This window comes from Heptranchias perlo, chromosome 6, assembly GCF_035084215.1.
Source record: "Heptranchias perlo isolate sHepPer1 chromosome 6, sHepPer1.hap1, whole genome shotgun sequence".
Taxonomy (NCBI): Eukaryota; Metazoa; Chordata; class Chondrichthyes; order Hexanchiformes; family Hexanchidae; genus Heptranchias; species Heptranchias perlo.
The window spans coordinates 17743770-17766398 of NC_090330.1; the positions used below are offsets into that span (position 1 = coordinate 17743770).

The 22629-nt window shown below is 42.1% G+C and overlaps 1 protein-coding gene across 1 annotated transcript in view; it reads right to left on the minus strand.

Annotated features, from left to right (window-relative positions):
• relt (RELT TNF receptor) overlaps window positions 1-20272 on the minus strand; it is a 76520-nt gene extending 56248 nt beyond the window's left edge. The window contains exons 1-5 of the mRNA XM_067985862.1: window positions 20180-20272; window positions 7557-7712; window positions 7391-7462; window positions 3667-3780; window positions 2082-2260 (exon numbers count right to left, since the gene is read on the minus strand). Of these exons, the coding sequence (XP_067841963.1) occupies window positions 2082-2260; window positions 3667-3780; window positions 7391-7441 (344 nt within the window). The 5' untranslated portion in view covers window positions 7442-7462; window positions 7557-7712; window positions 20180-20272. The remainder of the gene's footprint in view (window positions 1-2081; window positions 2261-3666; window positions 3781-7390; window positions 7463-7556; window positions 7713-20179) is intronic.
• Window positions 20273-22629: the final 2357 nt, after the last annotated feature.

Genomic DNA, 22629 nt, shown 5'->3' on the forward strand with positions numbered 1-22629 from the left:
CCATCCAGAGATACTCAGATACTCCCCCCATAGCTCCCTTTACCAACAGTCAGGGCATCCCAAGGACTCAGAACACAGAATATGTTACAATACTGTGATGGCTATTTTACATTAAGTGCACAATGACATAATATGCTTTGATCAAATTATGCAAATAGGGTAGGCATCGGGACGTCCAAAGTGTTTCGCATCTAATAAGTCCTTAGACGCAATTGAGGGTACAGATTGAAGTGTTACGATGACTAATGATCTCACTTCAGTCAGGCTGAACATTCCTTCCTGTGACTCTGATTCATCTGATTAAAAATTCAGTGCTGCTGAGAGTATCTTAGGATTGACTATGATTTTTTTATATATAGTCTATTAAAACGCCATACAATTTATTCATCTCTCTTTTGGAAAATTTGTAAAGATATTTTTCATCACTTCTGTATTCAGTAATCTTAGTAAGTGCTTTCCAGCATTAAGATATTTCATAGTTAAAACAACACAGCAGAAATCATGCAATGAGCTGGCCCTGTGTCCAATTCTTTAGTTTTTACTTTCTGGAATGTTCTGACACATTTAAGGGTAAAATTACTGTTTTAATGTTTAAGCCATTGGATTTTGATGTCTGCATACAGCTATTGGCCAGTATTGCAGCCTTTAGTTTACAAACTACAGTGTGCAGAGGCTGAAGCCAATTATATTGTATTGATAAGGATATCTATTACAGATGTTGACTTTTAATTAAGATAATACGTGCATGCTGAAGCCAATCACATTGCATTGCTTGTGAAATATCAACATGTAGCTGTTGGTTAGTGCAGCAGCCTCTAATTTGAATAGAATACTCAACCTATGAATAGTTGTACTAGAACATGTGATTGGGAATCAAGTCCACGAGCACAATGTTTTAGTCATTGGTACACTACTACTAAGTTTCTCACTTGTCATCAGGGCTGCTAAGTGAATGCCAGGTGGTAATGAAGAGTCTCATCTCGTGAAATTTGAAAATGTTGGATTCTCTTGCACTGCAGAGCACACACATCCCGATCATAGTGCCAGATGCTGTTCAGAAGTCGGTCTCATTTGCCCATCGTTTCAACTTCACTGAGGGACTCAAGCTCGTTTGGTAATGCTTTATAATTTGTTCAGATATAGTTGTTGACATTCAACTGGTAACATTGCAATTGTTGTGAAAGCAAACAAACACATGCAATCCCCACCTCACCCCACTGGGCTGAGTTTGGGGAACTGTCACAAATAACATACATAAACACATATCCTATCACATCATAATGTATAATAGTGCACCACAAGCTGTCCCAGTCACTATGTGATCCTTTACTAGATTTGATATGTTTCAAGTCTTACCTATTTAGGCATACAAACGGATGGATAGATAACAGTCTAGGACAAACCCAGGTTTCATTGAGTTACATCGAAACTACAGCACAGAAACGGGCCATTCGGCCCAACTGGTCTATGCTCTACACGAGCCTCCTCCCTCCCTACTTCATCTCACACCCTTCTATTCCTTTCTCCCTCGTGCTAATGTAGCTTCCCCTTAAATGCATCTATGCTATTTGCCTCCACTACTCCTTGTAGTTGAGGAGGTACTCCTAATAGCTCCAGTGATTGAGTAAAGAAGTTTCTCCTGAATTCCCCATTGGATTTATTAGTGATCATTTTATATTTAGGACCTCTAGTTTAGGACTCCCCCACAAATGGAAACATTTTTTCTACATCTACCCTACCAAACCCTATTATCTTAAAGGCCTCTATCAGGTCACCCCTCAGCCTTCTCTTTTCTAGAGAAAAGAGCCCCAGCTTGTTCAGCCTTTCCTGATAAGGATATCCTCTCAGTTTTGGTATCATCCTTGTGAATCTTTTTTGCACCCTCTTCAATGAGTCTATTGTTCTTATAATATGGAGACCAGAACTGTGCACAGTACTCCAAGTGTGGTCTAACCAAGGTTCTATACAAGTTAAACATAACTTCTTTGCTTTTCAATTCTATCCCTCTAGAAATGAACCCTAGTGCCCAATAGTTGGGCCTGCTCTAGAATTTACAACAGGAAGAATGGCTGGTTAATTACCCTGGCAAACATTGTCCACACACAGCATCTGCTGTAGCTGTCCCCAGACTGACATATGTCTTTTTCAAACTCTCACAGTCCGTATGTGGTTTGCAGGACCCAGAACCATAGGTGTCTGAAAAGGTGGCCGATGTGCAGTTTCTGCAGCTCATTCTAAAGCCTTTTCCATAGCCACATTCCTAAAGAAGAGAGATTACATTTTAGTACTGCACAAAGAATTAATTATCCTTCACAAACAGGTAGTCCCAATGCAGTTTCATGTGTTTACAATGAGGTCATTAAGAATAACACATGATGATGATGATTATAAAATATAAGGCCAATTAAAGTTTTACTGTATTTTCTATAATTGCCAAAAAAAAACCATCTCCAAAATTGATGAGATTAGTCTCAAAGGGCTTGTAAAAGAGTAGAGGACAATAGACTGTTGGACAGTGATAATACAATATTCATATTATAAAATATAAAACAATTCATATAAAAAGAATTATATTGAAAATTTAAGCAATTTAAGATTCCATGAATCGCTTTATTTTTAAAACCAATCAGATCCTTTTGTCCAGCCTGACTGCATTTATCTTAAACCACTGTTCTTATTGATTGGTTAGTTAATAATGTGATAATCAGTGGTTTGCTGTTAAAACAATGGGGCATGATATGATTAGCCCTCCATTTCCACAACATCATGCACTGGTGCACATCACCCCTGCTATTACAATAAAACAGACCAAGGGAGGAATTTTGACTTTGTGCAATAGTATAAAAAGGGTGACAGCAAACCGGCAGCCCGTTTTACATCAATCCCGATTTTTATTTCCAATGAAGTCAGCCAGCAACCAAGATGGAAACGGAGGTAGGAGCTCCTTCCCGCCTCATTTAAATAGCTTTATTGAGCCTCCGCCTACTGCAGGTGCTCCTCGTGGCCTCTCTAAAAAAGGTAATAAAAACACTTACCCTTTTCGTTTTTTTTCTGGGCCTGATCCTCTTCTGTCCCGGGTTGACCTGGTGGGAATGCCGCAGTGGCTTCCCGACTCACACCCGAGCTAAAATTGTAGTCGGGTCTCTATGTCATAAACGGGACTTGACACATTTATGTAAAGAAGGATCCCACTGACTTTGGGCGGGTATCCTTACCGCCTGCTTAGGAGAGCAGGTTAAAATCAAGGACGGCTGGGATGCTGGCAGCTCCAGGGCAGGTAACTATCTCAGGGCATTTTAACCGCCAACCTGTCTGGTTTCTGCTGGATGGGTAGGGTTAAAATCGCCCCCTTGTGATCATCAACTTTCAAAAGGGAACTGGATAAGTACTTGAAAAGGAAAAAATTTGCAGGGCTACAGGGATAGGGCAGGGGAGTGGGACTAGCTGGATTGCTCTTGCATAGAGCCGGCACAGACTCAATGGGCCGAATGGCCTCCTTGCATGCTGAAACCGTTCCATGATTCTATAACTCTGAAAAGTTTTTATTGTATGCAATTATTGGCTTTGTAAAGATAAATGGCCGGAAAAAAAGCATATATAATTACAGACAAAAATCACCCAAGCAGACATATTAATTGAAATTTTAGATATTAGTGTATTTATTACCTTGTCAGGCTCTTGTCCCGGAGGACAGTGAAAGCAGGGGACGCACCGACCTCTGTTGTCCTCAAATTCCTGCTTGCCACACTGGAGCATCGTCACGCTTTGCCAGCTCAGCAGCTATGAGAGTACAGACACACTGTTAGTGACACATAATCATTCAACCTCCTGAATTGCTCAGTGAGGCGGCTCATAAATGCTATGGAATTATAATGTTGCCTTCTGACAAGCAGCTGAGTTATCATTCCATTGACCATTTGTGTGCTGAAATCACCGTTTTCCCATCACTGTCGCTTTCCAAATATAGGGACCGAGGCCTAGATTTTCCAACCAACGTTAGTTCAACACTGGATGTTCAAATAATGCCGATCGGAAAATCAAGGCTTGAGCGTCTGCCAGTGATGTCTTCTGCGGGAAGTCAATGGAAATAAAAATTGGGAGAGATGTAAAACGGACTGCCAATTCACTATACCCGTTTTACACTATCGCACAAAATCAAAATCTACCCCATAGGGTACAATTTTGAACTTCAGCAGGGTCGGCTGCCCGTTATACACCCTGGACGAATTTCCTTTCCGTTGACTACTGCCCATTTGACGCCCTGCCAAAGTTGAAAGTTCCACCGTAGAATTGCACAACATCTCCACAGTTGCAGATGCACAAATGGGTTGAAATCACACGGTGTGAAATGAATAGCAAATGCACTGAAAAGAAAACATGCTCATACCTATATTAAAATAGCAGACTAGCGAACTTCATACAAACACTTTAATGCCTTCAATACTAACAGACAGTACATGCAGTCCCAATTCCGTGCATTCACCGTGACTTGTGCTGAATGTGTAGACCAGTGACTGTTTGCTCACCTACAAATTTTAAATCTCTTCACTTTTCATTGAGAGATCATTTTGACATTAGTTCTCCTTCACCCATCACCTCTGACCTCAAATAGAAGCCCTCCAATGCTAAAGCTGCAACAAAGCAGCTCAGCTCCCTTTCAATTCTTAACTACTCTTAACATTTTATAAAGCCCAATTCCGTATAACTTCAATTCTCTGCCTATATTTGGAGAGGCCTTTCTTTCATGCACAGAACACAAGGAAAAGCTCGTTATTGGACAGGTGATGCAAAGTGGGCTGAATGGATTCAGAAAAACGTTCTGTTCATGAAACTGGCGCACAGCTTGCTCATGAACAAAGAACATTTTTCTAAATCAGTTCTTTTCATTCTACATAAAAGATTTCTCTAAATTTGGAAAATATGAGTCACTACTTTAGCAGAGTTCATGGTAACAACAAGTTAGAAATAAATTCAGAGCAGCTTGTTCGAATCAAATTATAGGAACAGCCAGTAAATTGTTAAAACCCTGTTTTGTTGTTAGATTGATCGATTCAATGAATTGTTTATTGCACTAAATCCACCCTGTGTAAGGCAACATTCACAACATGGGATAACAGAAAGGGCTGGAGTGTACAACATTTAGCATCTGGTTGTGGTTTAACCAGATGCATTCTGTTGAAGGTGTCCCATCAATGTTTCTCTTGCAGGTACTGACTGACCTGCTGTGCATTCAGATTTCAAGTTGTTTTCCTTTAAATCTTCAACACAATTTGGCTCACTAAATCGGTATAACAGATTTACAGTATAACGGTATGAGGAAATGGCAGGTCTAACATTTGCTTATACAAAAGCTTGCAAGGAATAATTATGCCAGAGGCTGCACTATATACCACACGAAGTCCACAAAACACTAAATTATTTATTGCAGCATTGTCACTAAACTTTGATCTTTCAAAAATGAACAGTGAAGAAAATAAAAGATAATTGGGAGTTTTGCTGAAAATTTCACCATAGCGATGCCACAAAATATTTTCAAGAACCCATGTGACAGCGTGCATCAATGGGTTTTAAATCTGTACGTGCAGGAGTCTGTACTGACTCATCATTCTGCAGAGTGCTACATGCTCTAAAAATACACACTCAGTTCAAATACTGATCCTGCTGGGATAAAGCTGATCTATCCTGGATTCTTCCGCTGCAGAAGTAAAGTCATATTTGTCGTGAATGGCCACCTGCAGTCTGCTGCTCTGTGTACAGCCACAGTGTTGCCAAAGTCTGTAAAGGGGAGAGGACAATGGTAAAATAAATTTTTCAAGTGGCGGTCCGCCCATGATTTTTCCGACAAACTTCCTGCGAGTTCCCAGCAGTGGTGCAGGGTGTCGGAACATTTACCCCATTGTGCAACACTTCTGATTACAGCAGGCCTAGCGCTCTCCTGAAATTCATGTGGTTCGTGGGTGCAACGGGTTACTTAAAATGTCATTCGCGACTCATGTTACCATCTGCCCAATTTTTGAGTGCGCAGTGTCTAAATTTATCCTGTTGATAATATTAAAGGGAAAACTTGTTGGGAATACAGAACATGCAAACTTGATACTCACACCAACATTTTTGATAAATAATCAACAGCAGGAATTTGATCCGCACAAGTCTGGTTTTTAGAACAGAAGTCCATTTCTTTTTCACTTATGTGTCTTATCAAACAATTAATAAATTTACAAACCAGAACTTCAACCTTGATCCCCTCAACCCATCCAGTTTTGGGCCTGACTTATAGATGACAATCCTACTCCTAATAGCCTTGAATCCGTAGCGCTCCCCCACTGTAACTTCAGCAGGAGAAATAGCGTAAACAACTGTTTACTCATCCAAAACGCTGCTGCCCATATCCTGACTCGCACTCATCACCCCTGTGCTTGCTGACCTACATTGGCTCCCAGTCCACCAACGCGTCAAATTTAAAATTCTCATCTTTGGGTTCAAATCCATCCATGGTCTCGCCCCTCCATATCTCTCTAACTTCCTCCAGCCATACAACCCGCTGAGAACACTGAATTCCTCCAATTCCCATCTCTTGTGCATCCCTAACTTCCTTCACCCCACCAATGGCGGCCGTGCCTTCGGCTATCTAGGCCCTAAGCTCTGGAATTCCCCCCCTAAACCTCTTCGCCTCTCTCTCCTCCTTTAAAACCTGCCTCTTTGACCAAGCTTTTGGTCACCAGTCCTAATGTCACCTTCTTTGGCTCAGTGTCAATTTTTGTCTGATTACACTCATTAGAAACGTTTTGGGGTGTTTTATTACGTTAAAGGCACTATATAAATGCAGTGTTGATGCCAGAATTCTGAATTCATCCAAATCCATCTCTGACCTGGTATGAGACCCAAGCCAACTTATAGCTTTGGTAACTAAAACGTCTCCATTCCAGAACCCTATATGTGCAAAAGCTTTGCCTGTTTTTCCAAACCACTGCAATTCTCCCACAACTGGCTCACACCCTGCTCAACACTTTTTCCTCCAGAGCTTGAAGTGAGACCTTATTTTTAAAAAAAAAGGAAAAAAAAATTGAAAATACTTCATATGCAGTCTACGTATGAAAGTAAAGGGAATACAAAGGATTTCCGGCCTATTTTTCTTGCCTTTTCTATTTTAAAAAAACTCCAGATTTCTTCAACAAGGTACCCAATTTTTCACTGCACCAAAGAAAGATCGAGCTTATCCAGCAGGATCAGTATCTCAGCTGAGGATGTATTTTAACTTAAATGGGGGCAAACTGCATGGAGCAGTTCACCCGCAGTCAAAGGTCATGGACTCTCTTCGTAATTCCTCGACCAGTGCCTCTAAAACAAACGCTCATTACTAAAACATTAGGCTGTAAAAGAAGATACTCACTGTGAGGAAACAGAATAATGAGCAACAAAGGGGGTTCCTCTTCATCTTCATAATCCTCAATGTGCATCAGACCTGATGAGAAACAAAAGCACAACAGAAGATCAGAATCAGACATGTAGCATTTATTTCAGCATAATTTATACTCAAATAAATCTCAGGTACAGACCTGGGCAAGCCTCTGTCTGATTAAAGGCTACAGTAGATATTCTGTTCGCTGACAGGAGATACTGTGTCTTTAGTCTCAATTTGAAGTGTTTCTGGTACGCATACACTCCTTATTCAGTGACACAGCTGCATGGAAAGATTGTGAGTGGGTACACAGCTATGGAGAAGAGAAAATGGAAGTAATTAGTTAATGCTCGGCCTGCTATGCTCATTAGGACTTCACCTCCCAAGTGTTATTGCTACCATGCTGTTGAATTTTCTATCAGCCTGTGAAAAACACTGACTGTTCTACTCTTCTGCTTTCTGTTCAAGCCAATGGACTCCTCTGCTCTCCACCTTCCCAGCTGTAATTCCACATGTGCACCTTTAATGAACATTGCTGGGAATTGGAACTCAACACTTTCTACGCAATGGAGAAAGCTGGTGCCCAACTGTACTAATTAGTCAAATCAGACTCTAAAACAAATCAGAGAAAGCAGCAGGAGACCAGGTGCAGAAGAACCCACCCAAACTACTACACTGTCCCATCACCTTTAGAATCTTAGTTTAATTCCAGCATGGTCAATGGAATGAAAATCTCTCATTGCTGGCTGCCAGTGTACCACATGAAATATGTTAGTGCAGTCTCAACCCTGTACCTAGTTATCAAGGGCTGTTTTTAGCATTGTTGCCTCATTGGTGGATATATCCTAAACCAGAGCACTGCAATCTGTTACTAATTAGCAGAAATATATGCAAATTAATGGGAACACTGATTTAAACATTATAGGGGTAATTTTTTTATTGCACACTCCTGGAAGGAAGCTTCACCCACTGGGGACACATATCAGAAATTCAGCCACGTACAGCACAGGATTTTCTGACCATTTAAATTAAGCAGGTAAAGCGCCCGAGCAGGAGTGCAAAATAGGAAAATAACCCTCATACATGGCCCCCAAGGCTCATGGTACGCCCTATGTGGCCCAAGGAGGCAAAAGCTTGGCACATCTCTGCTGTACATGGAATCATAGAAATTTACGGCACAGAAGGAGGCCATTCGGCCCATCGTGTCTGTGCCGGCCGAAAAAGAGCTATCCAGCCTAATCCCACTTTCCAGCTCTAGGTCCGTAGCCTTGTAGGTTACGGCACTTCAAGTGCATGTCCAAGTACTTTTTAAATGCGATGAGAGTTTCTGTCTCTGCCACCCTTTCAGGCAGCGCGTTCCAGACCCCCTCCACCACCTGGGTGAAAAATTCTCTCTTCAACTCCCCTCTAATCCTTCTACCAATTACTTCAAATCTATGCCCCCTAGTTATTGACCTCTCTGTTAAGTCCTTCCTATCCGTTCTATCTAGGCCCCTCATAATTTTATACAACTCAATTAAATCTCCCCTCAGCCTCCTTTCTTCCAAAGAAAACGATCCCAGCTTATCCAATCTTCCCTCTTGGCTAAAATTCTCCAGTCCTGGCAACACCCTCGTAAATCTCCTCTCTTCCCTCTCTAGTGCAATCACATCTTTCCTGTAATATGGTGACCAGAACTGTACGCAGTACTCTAGCTATGGCCTAACTAGTGTTCTATACAGTTCTAGCATAACCTCCCATGAGTGTTTAGGTTTCCCACTGGTCTGCTGACCCTGTCATGCTGTATCTCTACTCTGACCTCTCACCTTTGCTGTTTCTCAGCTTGACTTGTCCTTTGTCTCCAAACATACTGCAAAAAAATGGCCACCCCTAACTCTACAAAGTTGTCAAAGATTCCCAGCAAATCTTCTCAGTAGATTGTCCTTCGCAGCCCCTAGAAATGGCAGTTCCCTGGGAGCCCCTGTTTATCCATTTGTAGGAGAGGTTTTTGTAGAACGCAAATATCCTCAGATAGCCACACTATTATTGGAAGATCAGAAGTCCAATGTGTGACTCACCATCGTTCCTACTGCCCTTTGTTCTGTTGTGTGTTCCTCAAATGGTAGGAACACAGGAACAGGAGTAGGCCAGTCGAGCCTGTTCCACCCGTCAACCAGATCATGGCTGATCTGCATCTCAACATACTTGACTAGTGTTGACACTAGGCACAAAACGTGGACGAGTGTTTCATTAAACATCCTTTTATCTCTGAGCACAACATTTACCAAAAATAGATAGATAGAATTGCCCAAATTCCCATCCGAGTTTGGACTCGGTAGCGTTATTGGCCATAGCTTCTTTTGGTCGATCATGGCAGTACACTGATGCACTACTGCACTGCGCAGCACAGTAACATGACATGGAACAGCTGCAATTCCTCCTAAATACAGCTGTTATTGGGAACAGACAAGGCAGTTCCCCCTCCCTACCCAACCCCATGGAGGCCAGGGAGCAGAACACTTTCCTGGGACAGTAAAGAATAGATTAAAAGTAACAAAAAGCACCTTTTGTTTCCTTTCCTCTTTGGAAAGTTAACAAGCATCAGTCCTATCTTCTGCTTGGACAGATGCACAAGGGAGTCAGGTTTAGACTCGGAAAAGATTTTCAGGAACTGAACAATTGTACAGTAGTTATGTGTGTGGGAAAATCTCTAGATCCTGTTGAAGACATTTTATCAAACACTCTGCATAATTCTTAGAATTTGTTAATCTCTTGGTGAAGATGCGAGAACAGGATGCCTGCCTAACCTCTCAGCCACAGCTAGCGTGTGGTACAGCAAGACCAGAGCAAGCGGAGGAGAAAATAACTTGTAAAAAAATAAATAAAAGGATTATGTTCTTATCGGGGAGCGGGCAGGAAATTGGACATGAATTTAGATTTGAGGTTAGGATCAGATCAGCCATGATCTTATTAAATGGCGGAGCAGGCTCGAAGGACCGATTGGCCTACTCCTGCTCCTATTTCTTATGTTCTTAAGTATATGGCCTAAAAGTTAGCAAACAGATGCAAGAAAAGATACACAGAGGAAGCAAGGGGTGTTTTTTTTCTTTCCCTCATCTCTTAAAGGCATTGATTCTTTGCTTGGGTACAGTTCAATGGACTGTGGATGTTCTCCAGCACCTCACCCAAGTGTATACTCAACAGATGGAGCAGGACTAAGGGTGCAGCAGAATATTTCATGTGTTAGCCTGGACAGTGAGCACCAACTATTCAATCTGGGAGACATTATAGCTAAGTCCATTCGTCTCATCACTTAACACGCACTTCCAGCAGGGGTCGATGGAAGGTGCTCGGGGTCGGAACACTGGCTAGTTTCTCCCCCTCCAGTAGTATGGAGACGATTTCTATTACTTGTAGCACCACTCAGCCTGGCTGAAATCATCTAATTCAGCAAAGACTGGGGATCAATCCTGGAATCTTTCTGGTCTGTACGGCTCAACTATCACTGTCTTAAGCAGCTGAACCATTGGGAAAGCTGGGAATAACTGAAGTTTGAATTCAGCATTGTGTGTGTGTTTACTGGTGATTTTATAGAGGCGTAATAGCTGATCACAGCATTGCTAAGGTCTCAGCTGTTATGTAATAGGAATTGATTAACATGAACTATTATTTGGATCTACTCAATCCAAATACAGGTCTGAGGCTTGCAGCATTTACGTGACTTGGACGTTAGAATCTAGTCACATAGGCACCAGTGCACCAATGTCACATCACATCTCCATAATTGTCATCCCCTGATGCCTGGAGACAGGTGGCACAAGACAAATAGGGACATTAAGCCGGGGAATGCGTTCCAATGGCACTGTTTTATAGTCGACGATCATGGTGTATTCAAAGTTGACTTAGAAAGGGAATAATGTGTGTTGCTCTACAAGCACTGGAAAGAAAGCATTTAGAAAAAACGTTGGAGGCCAGGTTGTATTGTACTTCTACTATGCCCCACTGACTCTGCATCCACCTGGGCACGTTGCTGTGGCTATCCTTGCTCTCTCTGTGCTGTTGGTGACTTGCCTTCCTTGCTCTCCCTGTGTATATATACTGCACTCCAAATGTTTCTCTCCTATTCTTCCCCCTACACAGGCCATGCTCCACTTGAAGATTCAACTTCAGCAGCTCTCTATGCCCAGAGATCAACTCACTTCTGGTCCAAGGGCAAAGGCAAGACAGATAGAAGAAAAAGCCGGTGAGAGATCACTGCACAGACTTGAGGCTTGGAGGGAAACATCTGCAATTACTGTATAAATTGATATGTGTGCATGTAAATTGACCAAATGTCAAGGAACGGTCCAGAAGGAGAACACTTCTCTGACACAACTGGCCTCAGCGTCCCCAGGGTGGGGAGAAAGGAAAATGAACAAGAAAAAAAAATCAGCCTTCATTCACCCATCACTATCCAATGATCCCTACTGGAAGTACACATGCATGGATAATGGGCGAGGAAAGGACTGGATTCATCTGTGATGGCCCCTGTAGTCAAATAGCTCAGTTCCCAGGCTTAAAAAAAATGTTCATCAGCTGAGCTATGGGGAGGGGGCACTGCTGTTCCAGGAGCCATAACACATGGTGAAGAAAAGGGAAAATATTAGAGGATTTTCTCCTTTAAACATAGACATAAATGTAGGGGGCATGATTAAGAAGTTTGCAGATGATACAAAAATTGGCCATGTGGTTGATAGTGAGGAGGAAAGCTGTAGACTGCAGGAAGATATCAATGGACTGGTCAGGTGGGCAGAAAAGTGGCAAATGGAATTCAATCTGGAGAAGTGCGAGGTGATGCATTTGGGAAGGGCAAACAAGGCAAGGGATAAGCTACTGAGAAGTGTAGAGGAACAGAGGTACCTTGGAGTGCATGTCCACAGACCCCTGAACGTAGCAGGACAGGTAAATAAGGTGGTTAAGGCAGCATAGGGGATACTTTCCTTTATTAGTCGAAGCATAGAATGTATCTGTAGAGAGGTTATGCTAGAACTGTATAGAACACTAGTTAGGCCACAGCTAGAGAACTGCATACAGTTCTGGTCACCACATTACAGGAAAGATGTGGTTGCACTAGAGAGAATACAGAGGAGATTTATGAGGATATTGCCAGCACTGGAGAATTTTAGCTATGAGGAAAGATTGAATAGGCTGAGGTTGTTTTCTTTGGAACAGAGTAGGCTGAGGGGAGATTTAATTGAGGTGTATAAAATTATGAGGGGCCTGGATAGAGTGGAAAGGGAGGACATATTTCCCTTAGCAGAGAGGTCAATAACCTGGAGGCATTGATATAAAGTAATTGATAGAAGGATTAGAGGGGAGTTGAGCAGAATTTTTTTCACCCAGATGGTGGGGGTCTGGAACTCGCTACCTGAAAGGGTGGTAGAGGCAGAATCCCTCATTGCATTTAAAAAGTACTTGGATATGCACTTGAAGTACCACAACCTATAAGGTTATGGATCAAGAGTTTGGAAGTGGGATTAGGCTGGATAGCTTTTCTTTCAGCCAGCACAGACACAATGGGTCAAATGGCCTCCATCTGTGCCATAAATTTCTATGATTCTATGAAATATTACGCACCACAGCAGATGCCAATTCATGAATAATTTATTCAGGGCACCAGAAGAACTCTCAGCTCTTTTTTGAATAATTCCACAGGATTGTTTACATCGTCAACGAGCAGGCAGCACCTCATTTTAACATATCATCTGAAAGTAGCATCTGATAATGCAGCACTCTCTCGGTGCACCACTGAAGCATCAGTTTCGATTACGTGCTCAAATCCTGGAGTGGAGCCCACAACCTTTCAATTCAGAGTGCTACCAACTGAACCAGACTGACATTGAAAACTTACATGACTGTCAATAATAGAGGTATAATGGATCACAACCAACTAGAGACTATAATTAATTGAATTTGATGTTTCGATATAAAATGGAAGTTCTGGTTAAACTTGGATGACCATTGTCACCACAGAATAAAAATAGCATTTGTAAATTGTCTTAATGCCAAGTGTAGTAAGCTTATTTTTTTTTGTCCAATTTTAATTTGCAACTGTATAAGTCAATCCCAGAATTTTCAGTAGTAGGGCAACGAACGGCGCTCACCGTTAGACAGACATGCCTATGCCTGTTTAATTGCGATGATATTTTGCGCTGCAAATTGCTGGAAGTGTGAGCTGATAACGGTGCAGCGAGGGAAACCGGGCATCTAACAACAATTAAAACCTGAAGGAATGAGACTCCACACTTGTAATAGTTAATTTTCAATGCCAGAGTGGTTGACTGGCAGTAATTTTTTAAAAAGTACTTAATGACCTGACTTAACTGTCTGTGGCGAGTTTAGTTCATATCTACCGCACAAATACAGGAACTTCATGCCATTCAGTGCATTTCAAATGGTAAGGCAGACGACAAGATGCCGTTTTCGTGAAGCTAACAGCGGAGCTGTGCATCTCAGACAGCAATTTTCGGATTGCCACCTTTAACCGTGCATTTGCCCTCGCCTGAAGTTGCTGTGCGATTCGCGCATTATTAACAGTGAGCATCATTAACCTCCTTGTTATTTTGACAACAAATTCTGGCCCATTAAGTTCGAGGGGAAGAAAGTAGAATCAAAATACAAAGTTTTCAATTCAAGTAAGACAAACTTCCATATTATGAGAAATAAACTGACCACAGTAACTACAGCTGAGGTGTTAATGGGTAAACCTACAGACAAACAGTGAAGTATTCAACAAATTCATACAATACAAAACCAGTACACACCCCTAAAAGGCAATGGCTTCACTTGTGTGGCTAAGCAACCATTGTCAACAAATGAGTTAAGAGACAGTATCAAGCTAAAAGAAAAGGCTCACACAAAAACAACCAAAAGTGGAAATTCAACAGGCTGGGAAAGCTACAAAAAACAAAAAGGATACAAAGAAAGTATTACGAGGCGCAAAAGCGGAATATGAGAAAAAACTTGCAAGGGTATCAACATTAACAGCAAAAGTTTTTAGAAATATATTAAGAGAAAGAGAGTGGTAAAGTGGCCCATTAAAAACAGATGCAAGTGAGACTCTAATGGACAACAAGGAAGTGGCAGACTTGTTAAATTAGTACTTTGTATCCATTGTCACAGTGGAGAAAGAAAACAAAATACAAGCAGTACAAGGGAACCTAAAAATAAGTCAAGGAGAGGAACTTAGTGCATTTAATATGAGTTTAAAAAATGGTAATGGAGAAAATAACTGGACTTAAAATAGACAAATCTCCCAGACCTGATGGTTTCTACCACATTAAAAGAAATTGGTGAGGAAATTGCAGATGCATTAGTCATCATTTTCCAAAACTCTCTAAATTCAGGAATTGTGCCACGAAGCTACTGGAATCTATCAGAGACAGAGTAAGGGTTATATTGTTAACTTCTGTTGTTGAAGCAGAGTCCATGAATTCTTTTAAAAGGGATGAGACAGCTGCTTAGAAAAAAGGAATATTGACCAAATGGATCAGATGGAGTAAAACATTGGCACAAACTCGATAAGTCAATGCACTGTTTCTCTGCTGTAACATTCTATGCTTCTTTGAGTAAAAAGAAAAAAAAAATTAAGTTAACAGAAAAACACACAAAAAAGCTTCCCCTGGATAATGCCTTACTTTGGTAGTACAAAGAGGTTGAAATTTGGATCCCAAAGTGTAATGTAAGTTCACTGGTTCCACCCTGACCAGCACAAGCTTTTCATTTCTGTTCTGTCCATCCAGCATTAGCTGCAGTATAACTGCAATCCGGCTTTGGTTCACGATCGTGTGTCGCAGGATGCATCACACAATGAATGACACTATGCACCCTAGTACTATGCAACCTAGGGTGATCTGGGCATTAGTTGTGATTATCTTTCTTTTATGCAAAGCCTGTATAATTAGCCTGATTTACAAAATCTGCTTTCAGCATGACCAAGTCCCTCCAACAATGTGATAGCCACTCTAGATTAATTGCAAAAAACAAACCAGAGGAATGGAAGGCAGGAGACATTTTTCTACCTCATTCCCAGTTCGTTAATTATCTCACCTAAAAATGTTAATGCAGATTAAGTGTGCACCCTCCCCATTGTACATCATTATTGGAAGGCACTAAACAGAACACTCTCAAGCACCCTGAGCAGAGACGCTGACAAATATTTGTCCTTTTCGACACTACACGAAGCTTGAGAGGGTACAACACAGATTCACTGAGGTTTGAGAAAATACAAATATGAAGATTCACTTGAAAACGGAGGCTTTTTAAAAAAAAAAACAGATTATGGGGCAATACAATAGAGGCGGTTAAAGTTATGAAAGGATGGGACAGAGTAGTTAGAAACAGACTTTCCTAGTAGTTGACGGATCAAAAACAAGGGGCCATAGATATAAGAGACTTAGAGCAGAAGGCAGGAGAAACTTATTTATAAAAGGAGAGTTGTGAGGCTGCGGAATTCACTACCAGGGTTAATGGTTGAGGGAGAAACTATGTCAACATTCAAGATTAGATTGGATGAAGGAAAAGGGTTGAAGTTATACGGAAACAGGGTGGTTAAACGTGATTAGAACTACTTGCTCCCAGAGGGTAAACGCTGATGTGGACTGGTTGGGCCAAAGGGCTGTTTCGGCAATGTAACTTCTATTTCTATTGAAGATTATTGTATTGCCTCCTTTATTACATAAGTATAGGAATTTGGCAATTTTTTTTTTGAACTGGCCAGTGTTAAAAGCTCTTCTTTCTCTTGAGATTGCCAGCTGACAACAGGGTCTGCAAGAAAGACCAAATTGTTTGTTTTGCTAGTAGATCAGGTAAGGAAAAACTAGGTTTGTATAACAAGCAGATACATATTGTGTCACCATCAGCATTTCTAGGTATCGCATGCATTTGTCATTGCTATCATTTGATATGGTATGCTATCATTTCATGTCTTTGCTCTGATTTGATCCACAGCTCTGTACCCTAAAACTGACTGAATCTAGGAATAGAATCATAGAACGGTCACAGCAGAGAAGGCAGCCATTTGGCCCGTCGAGCCCTTGCAGGCTCTCTGCAAGAGCAATCCAGTTAGTCCCACTCCCCTGCCATTTCCCTGTAGTCCTACAGATTTTTTCCCTTCAAGTACTTATCCAATTCCCTTTTGAAAGCCACGATTGAATCTGCCTCCACCACCCTTTCGGGGAGTGCATTCCAGATCCTAACCACTTGCTGCATTAAAAAAAAGTTTTTCCTCATGTCGCCTTTGGTTCTTTTGCCAATCACCTTAAATCTGTGTCCTCTAGTTCTCGACCCTTCTGCCAATGGGAAGAGTTTCTCTCCATCTACTCTGTCTAGACCCCTCATGATTTTGTGCAAATCTATCAAATCTCCTCTCAACCGTCTCTGTTCTAAGGAGAACCCCAGCTTCTCCAGTCTATCCACGTAACATAAATGTCAAACTTTTGCTGTTTCTTCAGTTCAGTTATCACAATTTTATTGAATATAACTCATTACGGTGATGCAACAATGGTGGGCAGTTAAATAAAAAGCTAATCAGAAAGTGGTTTTAAGAGTACCAGTTAACATTGTATCACTATTTTCATCTAATGGTTTATTTTTGCTTCCATGTACATTTACTTCTTAGAATACATTTTATTAGCATTTTAGTCTGAGTTACTGAGTCTGCCAGTGTGGCGATTTGCTATTTGGAGAAAGGATTTTAGCCAATATAATACTGGGTTGAAGTAATAATGTTTACAGATCTGCTGCTGATGATGGTAGCGGTGATAAATTATTGCATAAGTGTAAAGCATATTGGCTTGAGTCAGCATGATGTTTCATAGTGTGGTGGTACAAATGTTAAATAAGTGACAATATACCCTGAAAGTTAATTGCCCATATACACTTGGGACATGCATGGTAAACAAAGGATTTGTAAAAAGGACACTGTAAACTACAAATACTCTTAAAACAAACAAAAAGCTAGTATGAAATAGTTACATATACATGTGAATTCATGGTGTAATGGGTAATGTATTAGCAAGTGCATACAGTTGGTTTTGAGCAGATATCCTTCATATTAGGTAGAAATATGCTGTGATGCCAGTTAGTCAAACTGTACCACTTTTGCAGTATAAATGGAGGGCACTGGAAATTACAAGCAGCTGCCAATCTAGAGCATCAGGATGCCAATATACGACAGTCTAACTCTGGAATCAATCCTCCAGAAAGTGTAAGACTCGGGTATGATACCACACGAGTATAAGTTCCTTGGACCTTCTGAGCACTCTTTAAACATACTCTTAGTTAATTTAAACGTTTGGACTAGTGGGGATGCTGTCGTTCGCAAACTCAACATTTAATCGCAACAGCTAGGAGAAACTCTGCACAGGTATAGAGTTCTTTGCTGGGCATGTTAACAAGGGGTCCAGACTATATAAAAAGAGGGTACTCCTGGTCAGAGCTTGCACTGCAGCTTCCCTTCTTTCTGTCACAATATTTATGGGGTTAAAAACTAGGTTCACTCATAGAAAACAGATACAATAGCCCCAGAATATAAACATTGTTTGGCCAGGTGTCCAGGGGAGATACCAAGCCATTCAATTAAGATACAATCATCTTGTGGGTTTTATATCTTCCTGAGTTCAAGAGACAAATTTAAATTTTGTGTGTCATGATCATTTTTGAAACGTATTTCTCAGCCTGTCTTGTTGAAATGAGATAGTCCACCTGAAGCCGTTAGAGAGAGATACATACATAAGTCAGAGAGGCTCCATGAATGGTGAGCAACAAATCACCATGTAAAAGGGACACTGGGGGCAAGGAAACCCACGAGATCGGGTGGAACGCCAGTTTTACACCCCACCCAACAGAGTGTAAAATCGGGCAGGGTATAAAACCAGTGTTGCACCCAATCTTGTCAATTTACCAACAGGCAGGTTAGGTTAAAATCGCCCCTAGTGTCTGGTCCAGTTTAAACTACAGTTCAGCAAAGCCCTAGAGGGTTAGTTAACCCCCGTAACCAGTATAAATCTACAGTGTGTCATTGTTTCTTTTCATTTATCGATGATGTCTGGCAGTTTATAGCTTAAGCCATGATCTAGTGAAGTGTTTATTCAATCACCTTAAGTTCAGTAAGATGTGACAGCAGGTGATATTGCCAGTAACTGAAATACAGTAGAGGGTTTTCTGTTTAAATCGCTGGGGTCACTACAAGTCACCTTGGTATCTTCCACATAAAAAAGGTACAGTCCAGGTAATGAAAAGCACAGCACACCTGGAGGAAGTGGTGAGAGACAGAGCCCTAGGGTGGGAAACCAGCACAAGGTACTGCCGGCTGGACTGATTCTATGTCTACCGGTCTCACACCTCTAGCTACAGTATAAACACACCAATGTTGCAACTAGTTCTGCACAGCAGGGAAGGGCGTGTTACTGTAAATGTCTATTTTGGTCTCACATAAATCATTCAGAGGTCAGTGAGAGATCTGCTCCATTTTAACACTCTGCTATCAGAGATGCTAACAATGTATTTCCTTTCACTTTAACATTCTTCCTTTTTAATCAATGTTCTGAGGCCCACATCTGGTGAATCGTATTGCTGTTCAGGCATCTCTGTATGAGGCTTTGGGAGAATCACCTTAGTCGCAACACTGAAACCAAAATAGAGGAGTGCTCCTACTAAGCTCTGGCTCTGAGTCTGCCTCACTGAAAGCTGCTCATTCTTACAATTGTCAAACTTCCTGTCACCCTCTTCCTCCTAAGCGTACCTAACCCGTGACGTTATTCTGCCTGTTTAACAGACCACAAACTGGTTACATTTGTCTTCATAATATGTGACACAGCAAGTAACAGCTTGTTTATTTCCCGGGGTCTTCCTTAGTTAAATTGGGGGCGAAAGAGACCTTTGTTAAATTAATAATTCTTTTACAGTCTTTATTTTTACCCCTCACAGTATATCACTGAGTTTTCCAGCCAGCAGATTTGATCGAGGTGATATGCCAGCACATTCTGTATTTCCTCAGCTCAATAAAACGAAATTAAACACGTTTAACAAAGTCTCCACACGATTAAAGCGACGATAACCCGAAGCTGAAAACCTTTTGAGAAAATATGACCGGCTACAAAAGGAGAGACCAATGACCGTGTCTTTGGGGGAAAGTTTCCTGTCAGTGTTACTGAATTGTATTAATAAAGTCACTCTTCACTGTTGTCGGGTTTAAATACCGAGATAGAATCTAATTCTTCTTTCCAATTATCACAGATTATCTCGTGCAAATTCAGTTTAAAACTGCAGCCCATCCTATGCTGGAAAACATTTTACAACCGGAACTAATCGGGTTTCCCCCACACAGATGAGTCAGAATTAAAAAATAGTAACAATGGATCTTACAAAAGATACAACTCGGTTCCTCCGCCGGCGGCGGCGGCTCTTCTAAAACACGAGGCTGCCAAAACTCCTTTATAACACTCTGACTAAAAAGGACTGAGGAGCGGGAATCACTGCAGCAAGAGGAAGGGTGGATGGATTGATTGATGGATGGATGGATGGATGGTGCTGGAGGTCGTGCCTCTACTCCCAACTAACTCCCAACAATCCCCATCCTTCTGCTCAAACTCCACACTCACTCACATCACTTATTAAACAAAAAAAACCCCCCCCTCCGCAAATCAACTGCTCAGATGGGCTAATTCTGGATGAGCCACTCACCTTAATGTATCATTTTCATTGATTGAATGTGTCGCTGTAATAATGATTATAAAATATATTTCTTTAAAACACACTCACCTGTCGACTTGATGTGCTTTTGTCAAGAGGCGCTGTTTTTCCACCCTCCTGTCCTTGTCCTGTCCCTGTGTGTGGAGCTCACCCTGCTGACAGCTCCCAGCCGCCGACTGACTGCAAGTCACCGACCCGCTTTGAAAAGACACGCGTTCCGAAGAGGGCTGCTGACGTCAACGCTGGTACCGCCCATCTATCCCCGCCCCCTTTGAGTGCGTCATCACGCACTGCGCCGCTGTCTAAAAGCTGTGCGTGATGACGGCAAGGCTGGCAGACAATCCCCTTCCCCCCCCCCCCTGTCAATCACAAGTCCAGTCAGCGTCACGATCCTGTGACTCACTGTGAAGTGGGGTGAACAGTGTTTTTTTTTCCCTCTCCCCACACCAGGCGGGGGCAGTGTCGCGATTATATGTTTTGCTGCTGGAAATTAATTGGAAACTTATGGATGTCTTGTTTACTTGTCAGAAATTCTTAGGCAGCTCGCCCAAAAATAAAACAGGACAGATAAACAGATGGCAGTCCTAACTACAAATCCCAAGAGCCTGTAAAGAAGGCTAAAAGGACAACCTTGCTAAAAATGTCATGCTGCGACAGAGCATTTCCCATATCATAGTGAGGTGAAATGTATATTTTATATATTGCAGCCGCACTGGCATCGGTTGAACATTTCGCATTCGATGAGACCACCTGAATGAGGTTGTCACACACCATCTTAGCTTCACTCTGGCTGCAGCATAACGACCTGTATAGTGAGAACTACTCTGTAAATTTATTGTGTGCAGAGAGACATCTCAAATAATTTAACAGGGCAGTGGACAAATAGGAGACACAAAGCAGGAGGGGAAAAAGGAGGGTCAGGAGAGGGAGGCCTGGCTAAAGAGAAGGAGGTTTTTGAAAGCAGGGAGAAAAGTGAAAGGGCACGGAAAGAATTTTAGAGGGCAGGTCATAATGGTTGAGGGAACAGCCTGGATGGTGGGGTGCAGAGAACAATGAGTGTTCTGTCAGAAAAGTAGAGGGTGAGTGGCAATATACAGCTGAAGGAGATGGCTGAGATAGGGTGGAGCGAGGCTATGGAGGGATTCGAGGGTGAGGATAAGGATCTTAGCAGGGGGAGTAGGAAGCTTGGTGAGAACATGGAAGATGGGCGTGCAGACTTTGCTGTGTGTGTGAATACAGGCAGTGACATTTTGAATGAGATGTGGTTTGTGGATCCAGAGAGGAGAGCGCAGAAGACATCAAGCCCCCATGTTGGATAAGGTTTTCAGCAGGAGAGCTGGAGCGAGAAGGTGGACAGTGTTATTTATGAGATAAAAAGTGGTCTTGGTGTCAGATCAAATGTTGGTGAAGAAGCAGAGGTCATGACTGAGCAGCTTAGCAAGGTTCCGCGCTTTTGGACTTAGCCTGAGGTGACAGCTGGGGATGTTGATGGAGTTGAGGCTAGTGATTCCTAAGAGGATGGCTTCAGTTTTGCCTATATTAGGTAGAGGAATTATTGGTATATTTAGGTCTTAAAGTCAGACAAGCAGGTAGAGAGAATGGCTGCAGCCTTTGGATCACTGGTGGAGGCGGAGAAATAGAGCTGTTATGAGAATTTGGCTGTGGAAATAGAGCGACATTAGAGCTTGATGCGTTTGAGCCATGTTTGGACAGACAGGCCTGTTGCTCACCAAGAGTGCTGAAGCTTAAGGTCTGCGGATGTGAGGCCACCAAAGTTGCTGTTGTACCAAGGGTAGTGGTGGGATGGGGGGGGGGGACCATCCGTGAGGGCGTTAAAGGAAAAGACAGAGTTATCAATGTCATTACAGGAGGAAGGCCACAGTCAAGGAGGTTGGAATGTGAGAAGGCACACGTGAGGAATTCAGGTGAAGTCTTTTTATGGAGTTGAAGGTGATAGGAGAGGGCTTTGGGCAGGCAGAGGGTTAGTTAGGAGATGAGAGAAGAAGCAGAGATTGGAAAGAACTCTGTCAGTGATAGAGACCTCGAAGATCTTGAGGCCAACACCAATGACAATGTCCAAAACGTGGCTCCTGGTGTGTATGTGGAAGTCAATGTGGAGAATGAGGTTACAGGAGACAAGGACAGCAAGGGAGTCAGCTGAGAAAAACACATCTCTTTGACCAAACTTTTTGTCACACCTCCTACTAGCTCCCTCTTTGGCTTGGCATCCATTTTTGTCTGAAGCACCTTGGGCGATTTTTCTATGTTAAAGGTGCTATATTAATGCAACTTTCTAACAAGAGCCCAGGCAAAGAGCTAATGGGAAGGTTGACTCTTTTCTAACATTAAAAATATCATCAGTCAGAGAGCAGACCTCTCTGCATGGCCTCAATTATAACTCCTGGTGGATTTTAGGCAGCTTGGTGAAGAGGTGAGTTGGAAACTCACCCGCTGCTCCAGAAATCAGGCCAGGACTATTTTAACTCCGATTATACTCCACCGGCGAAGTCGGTGAGACG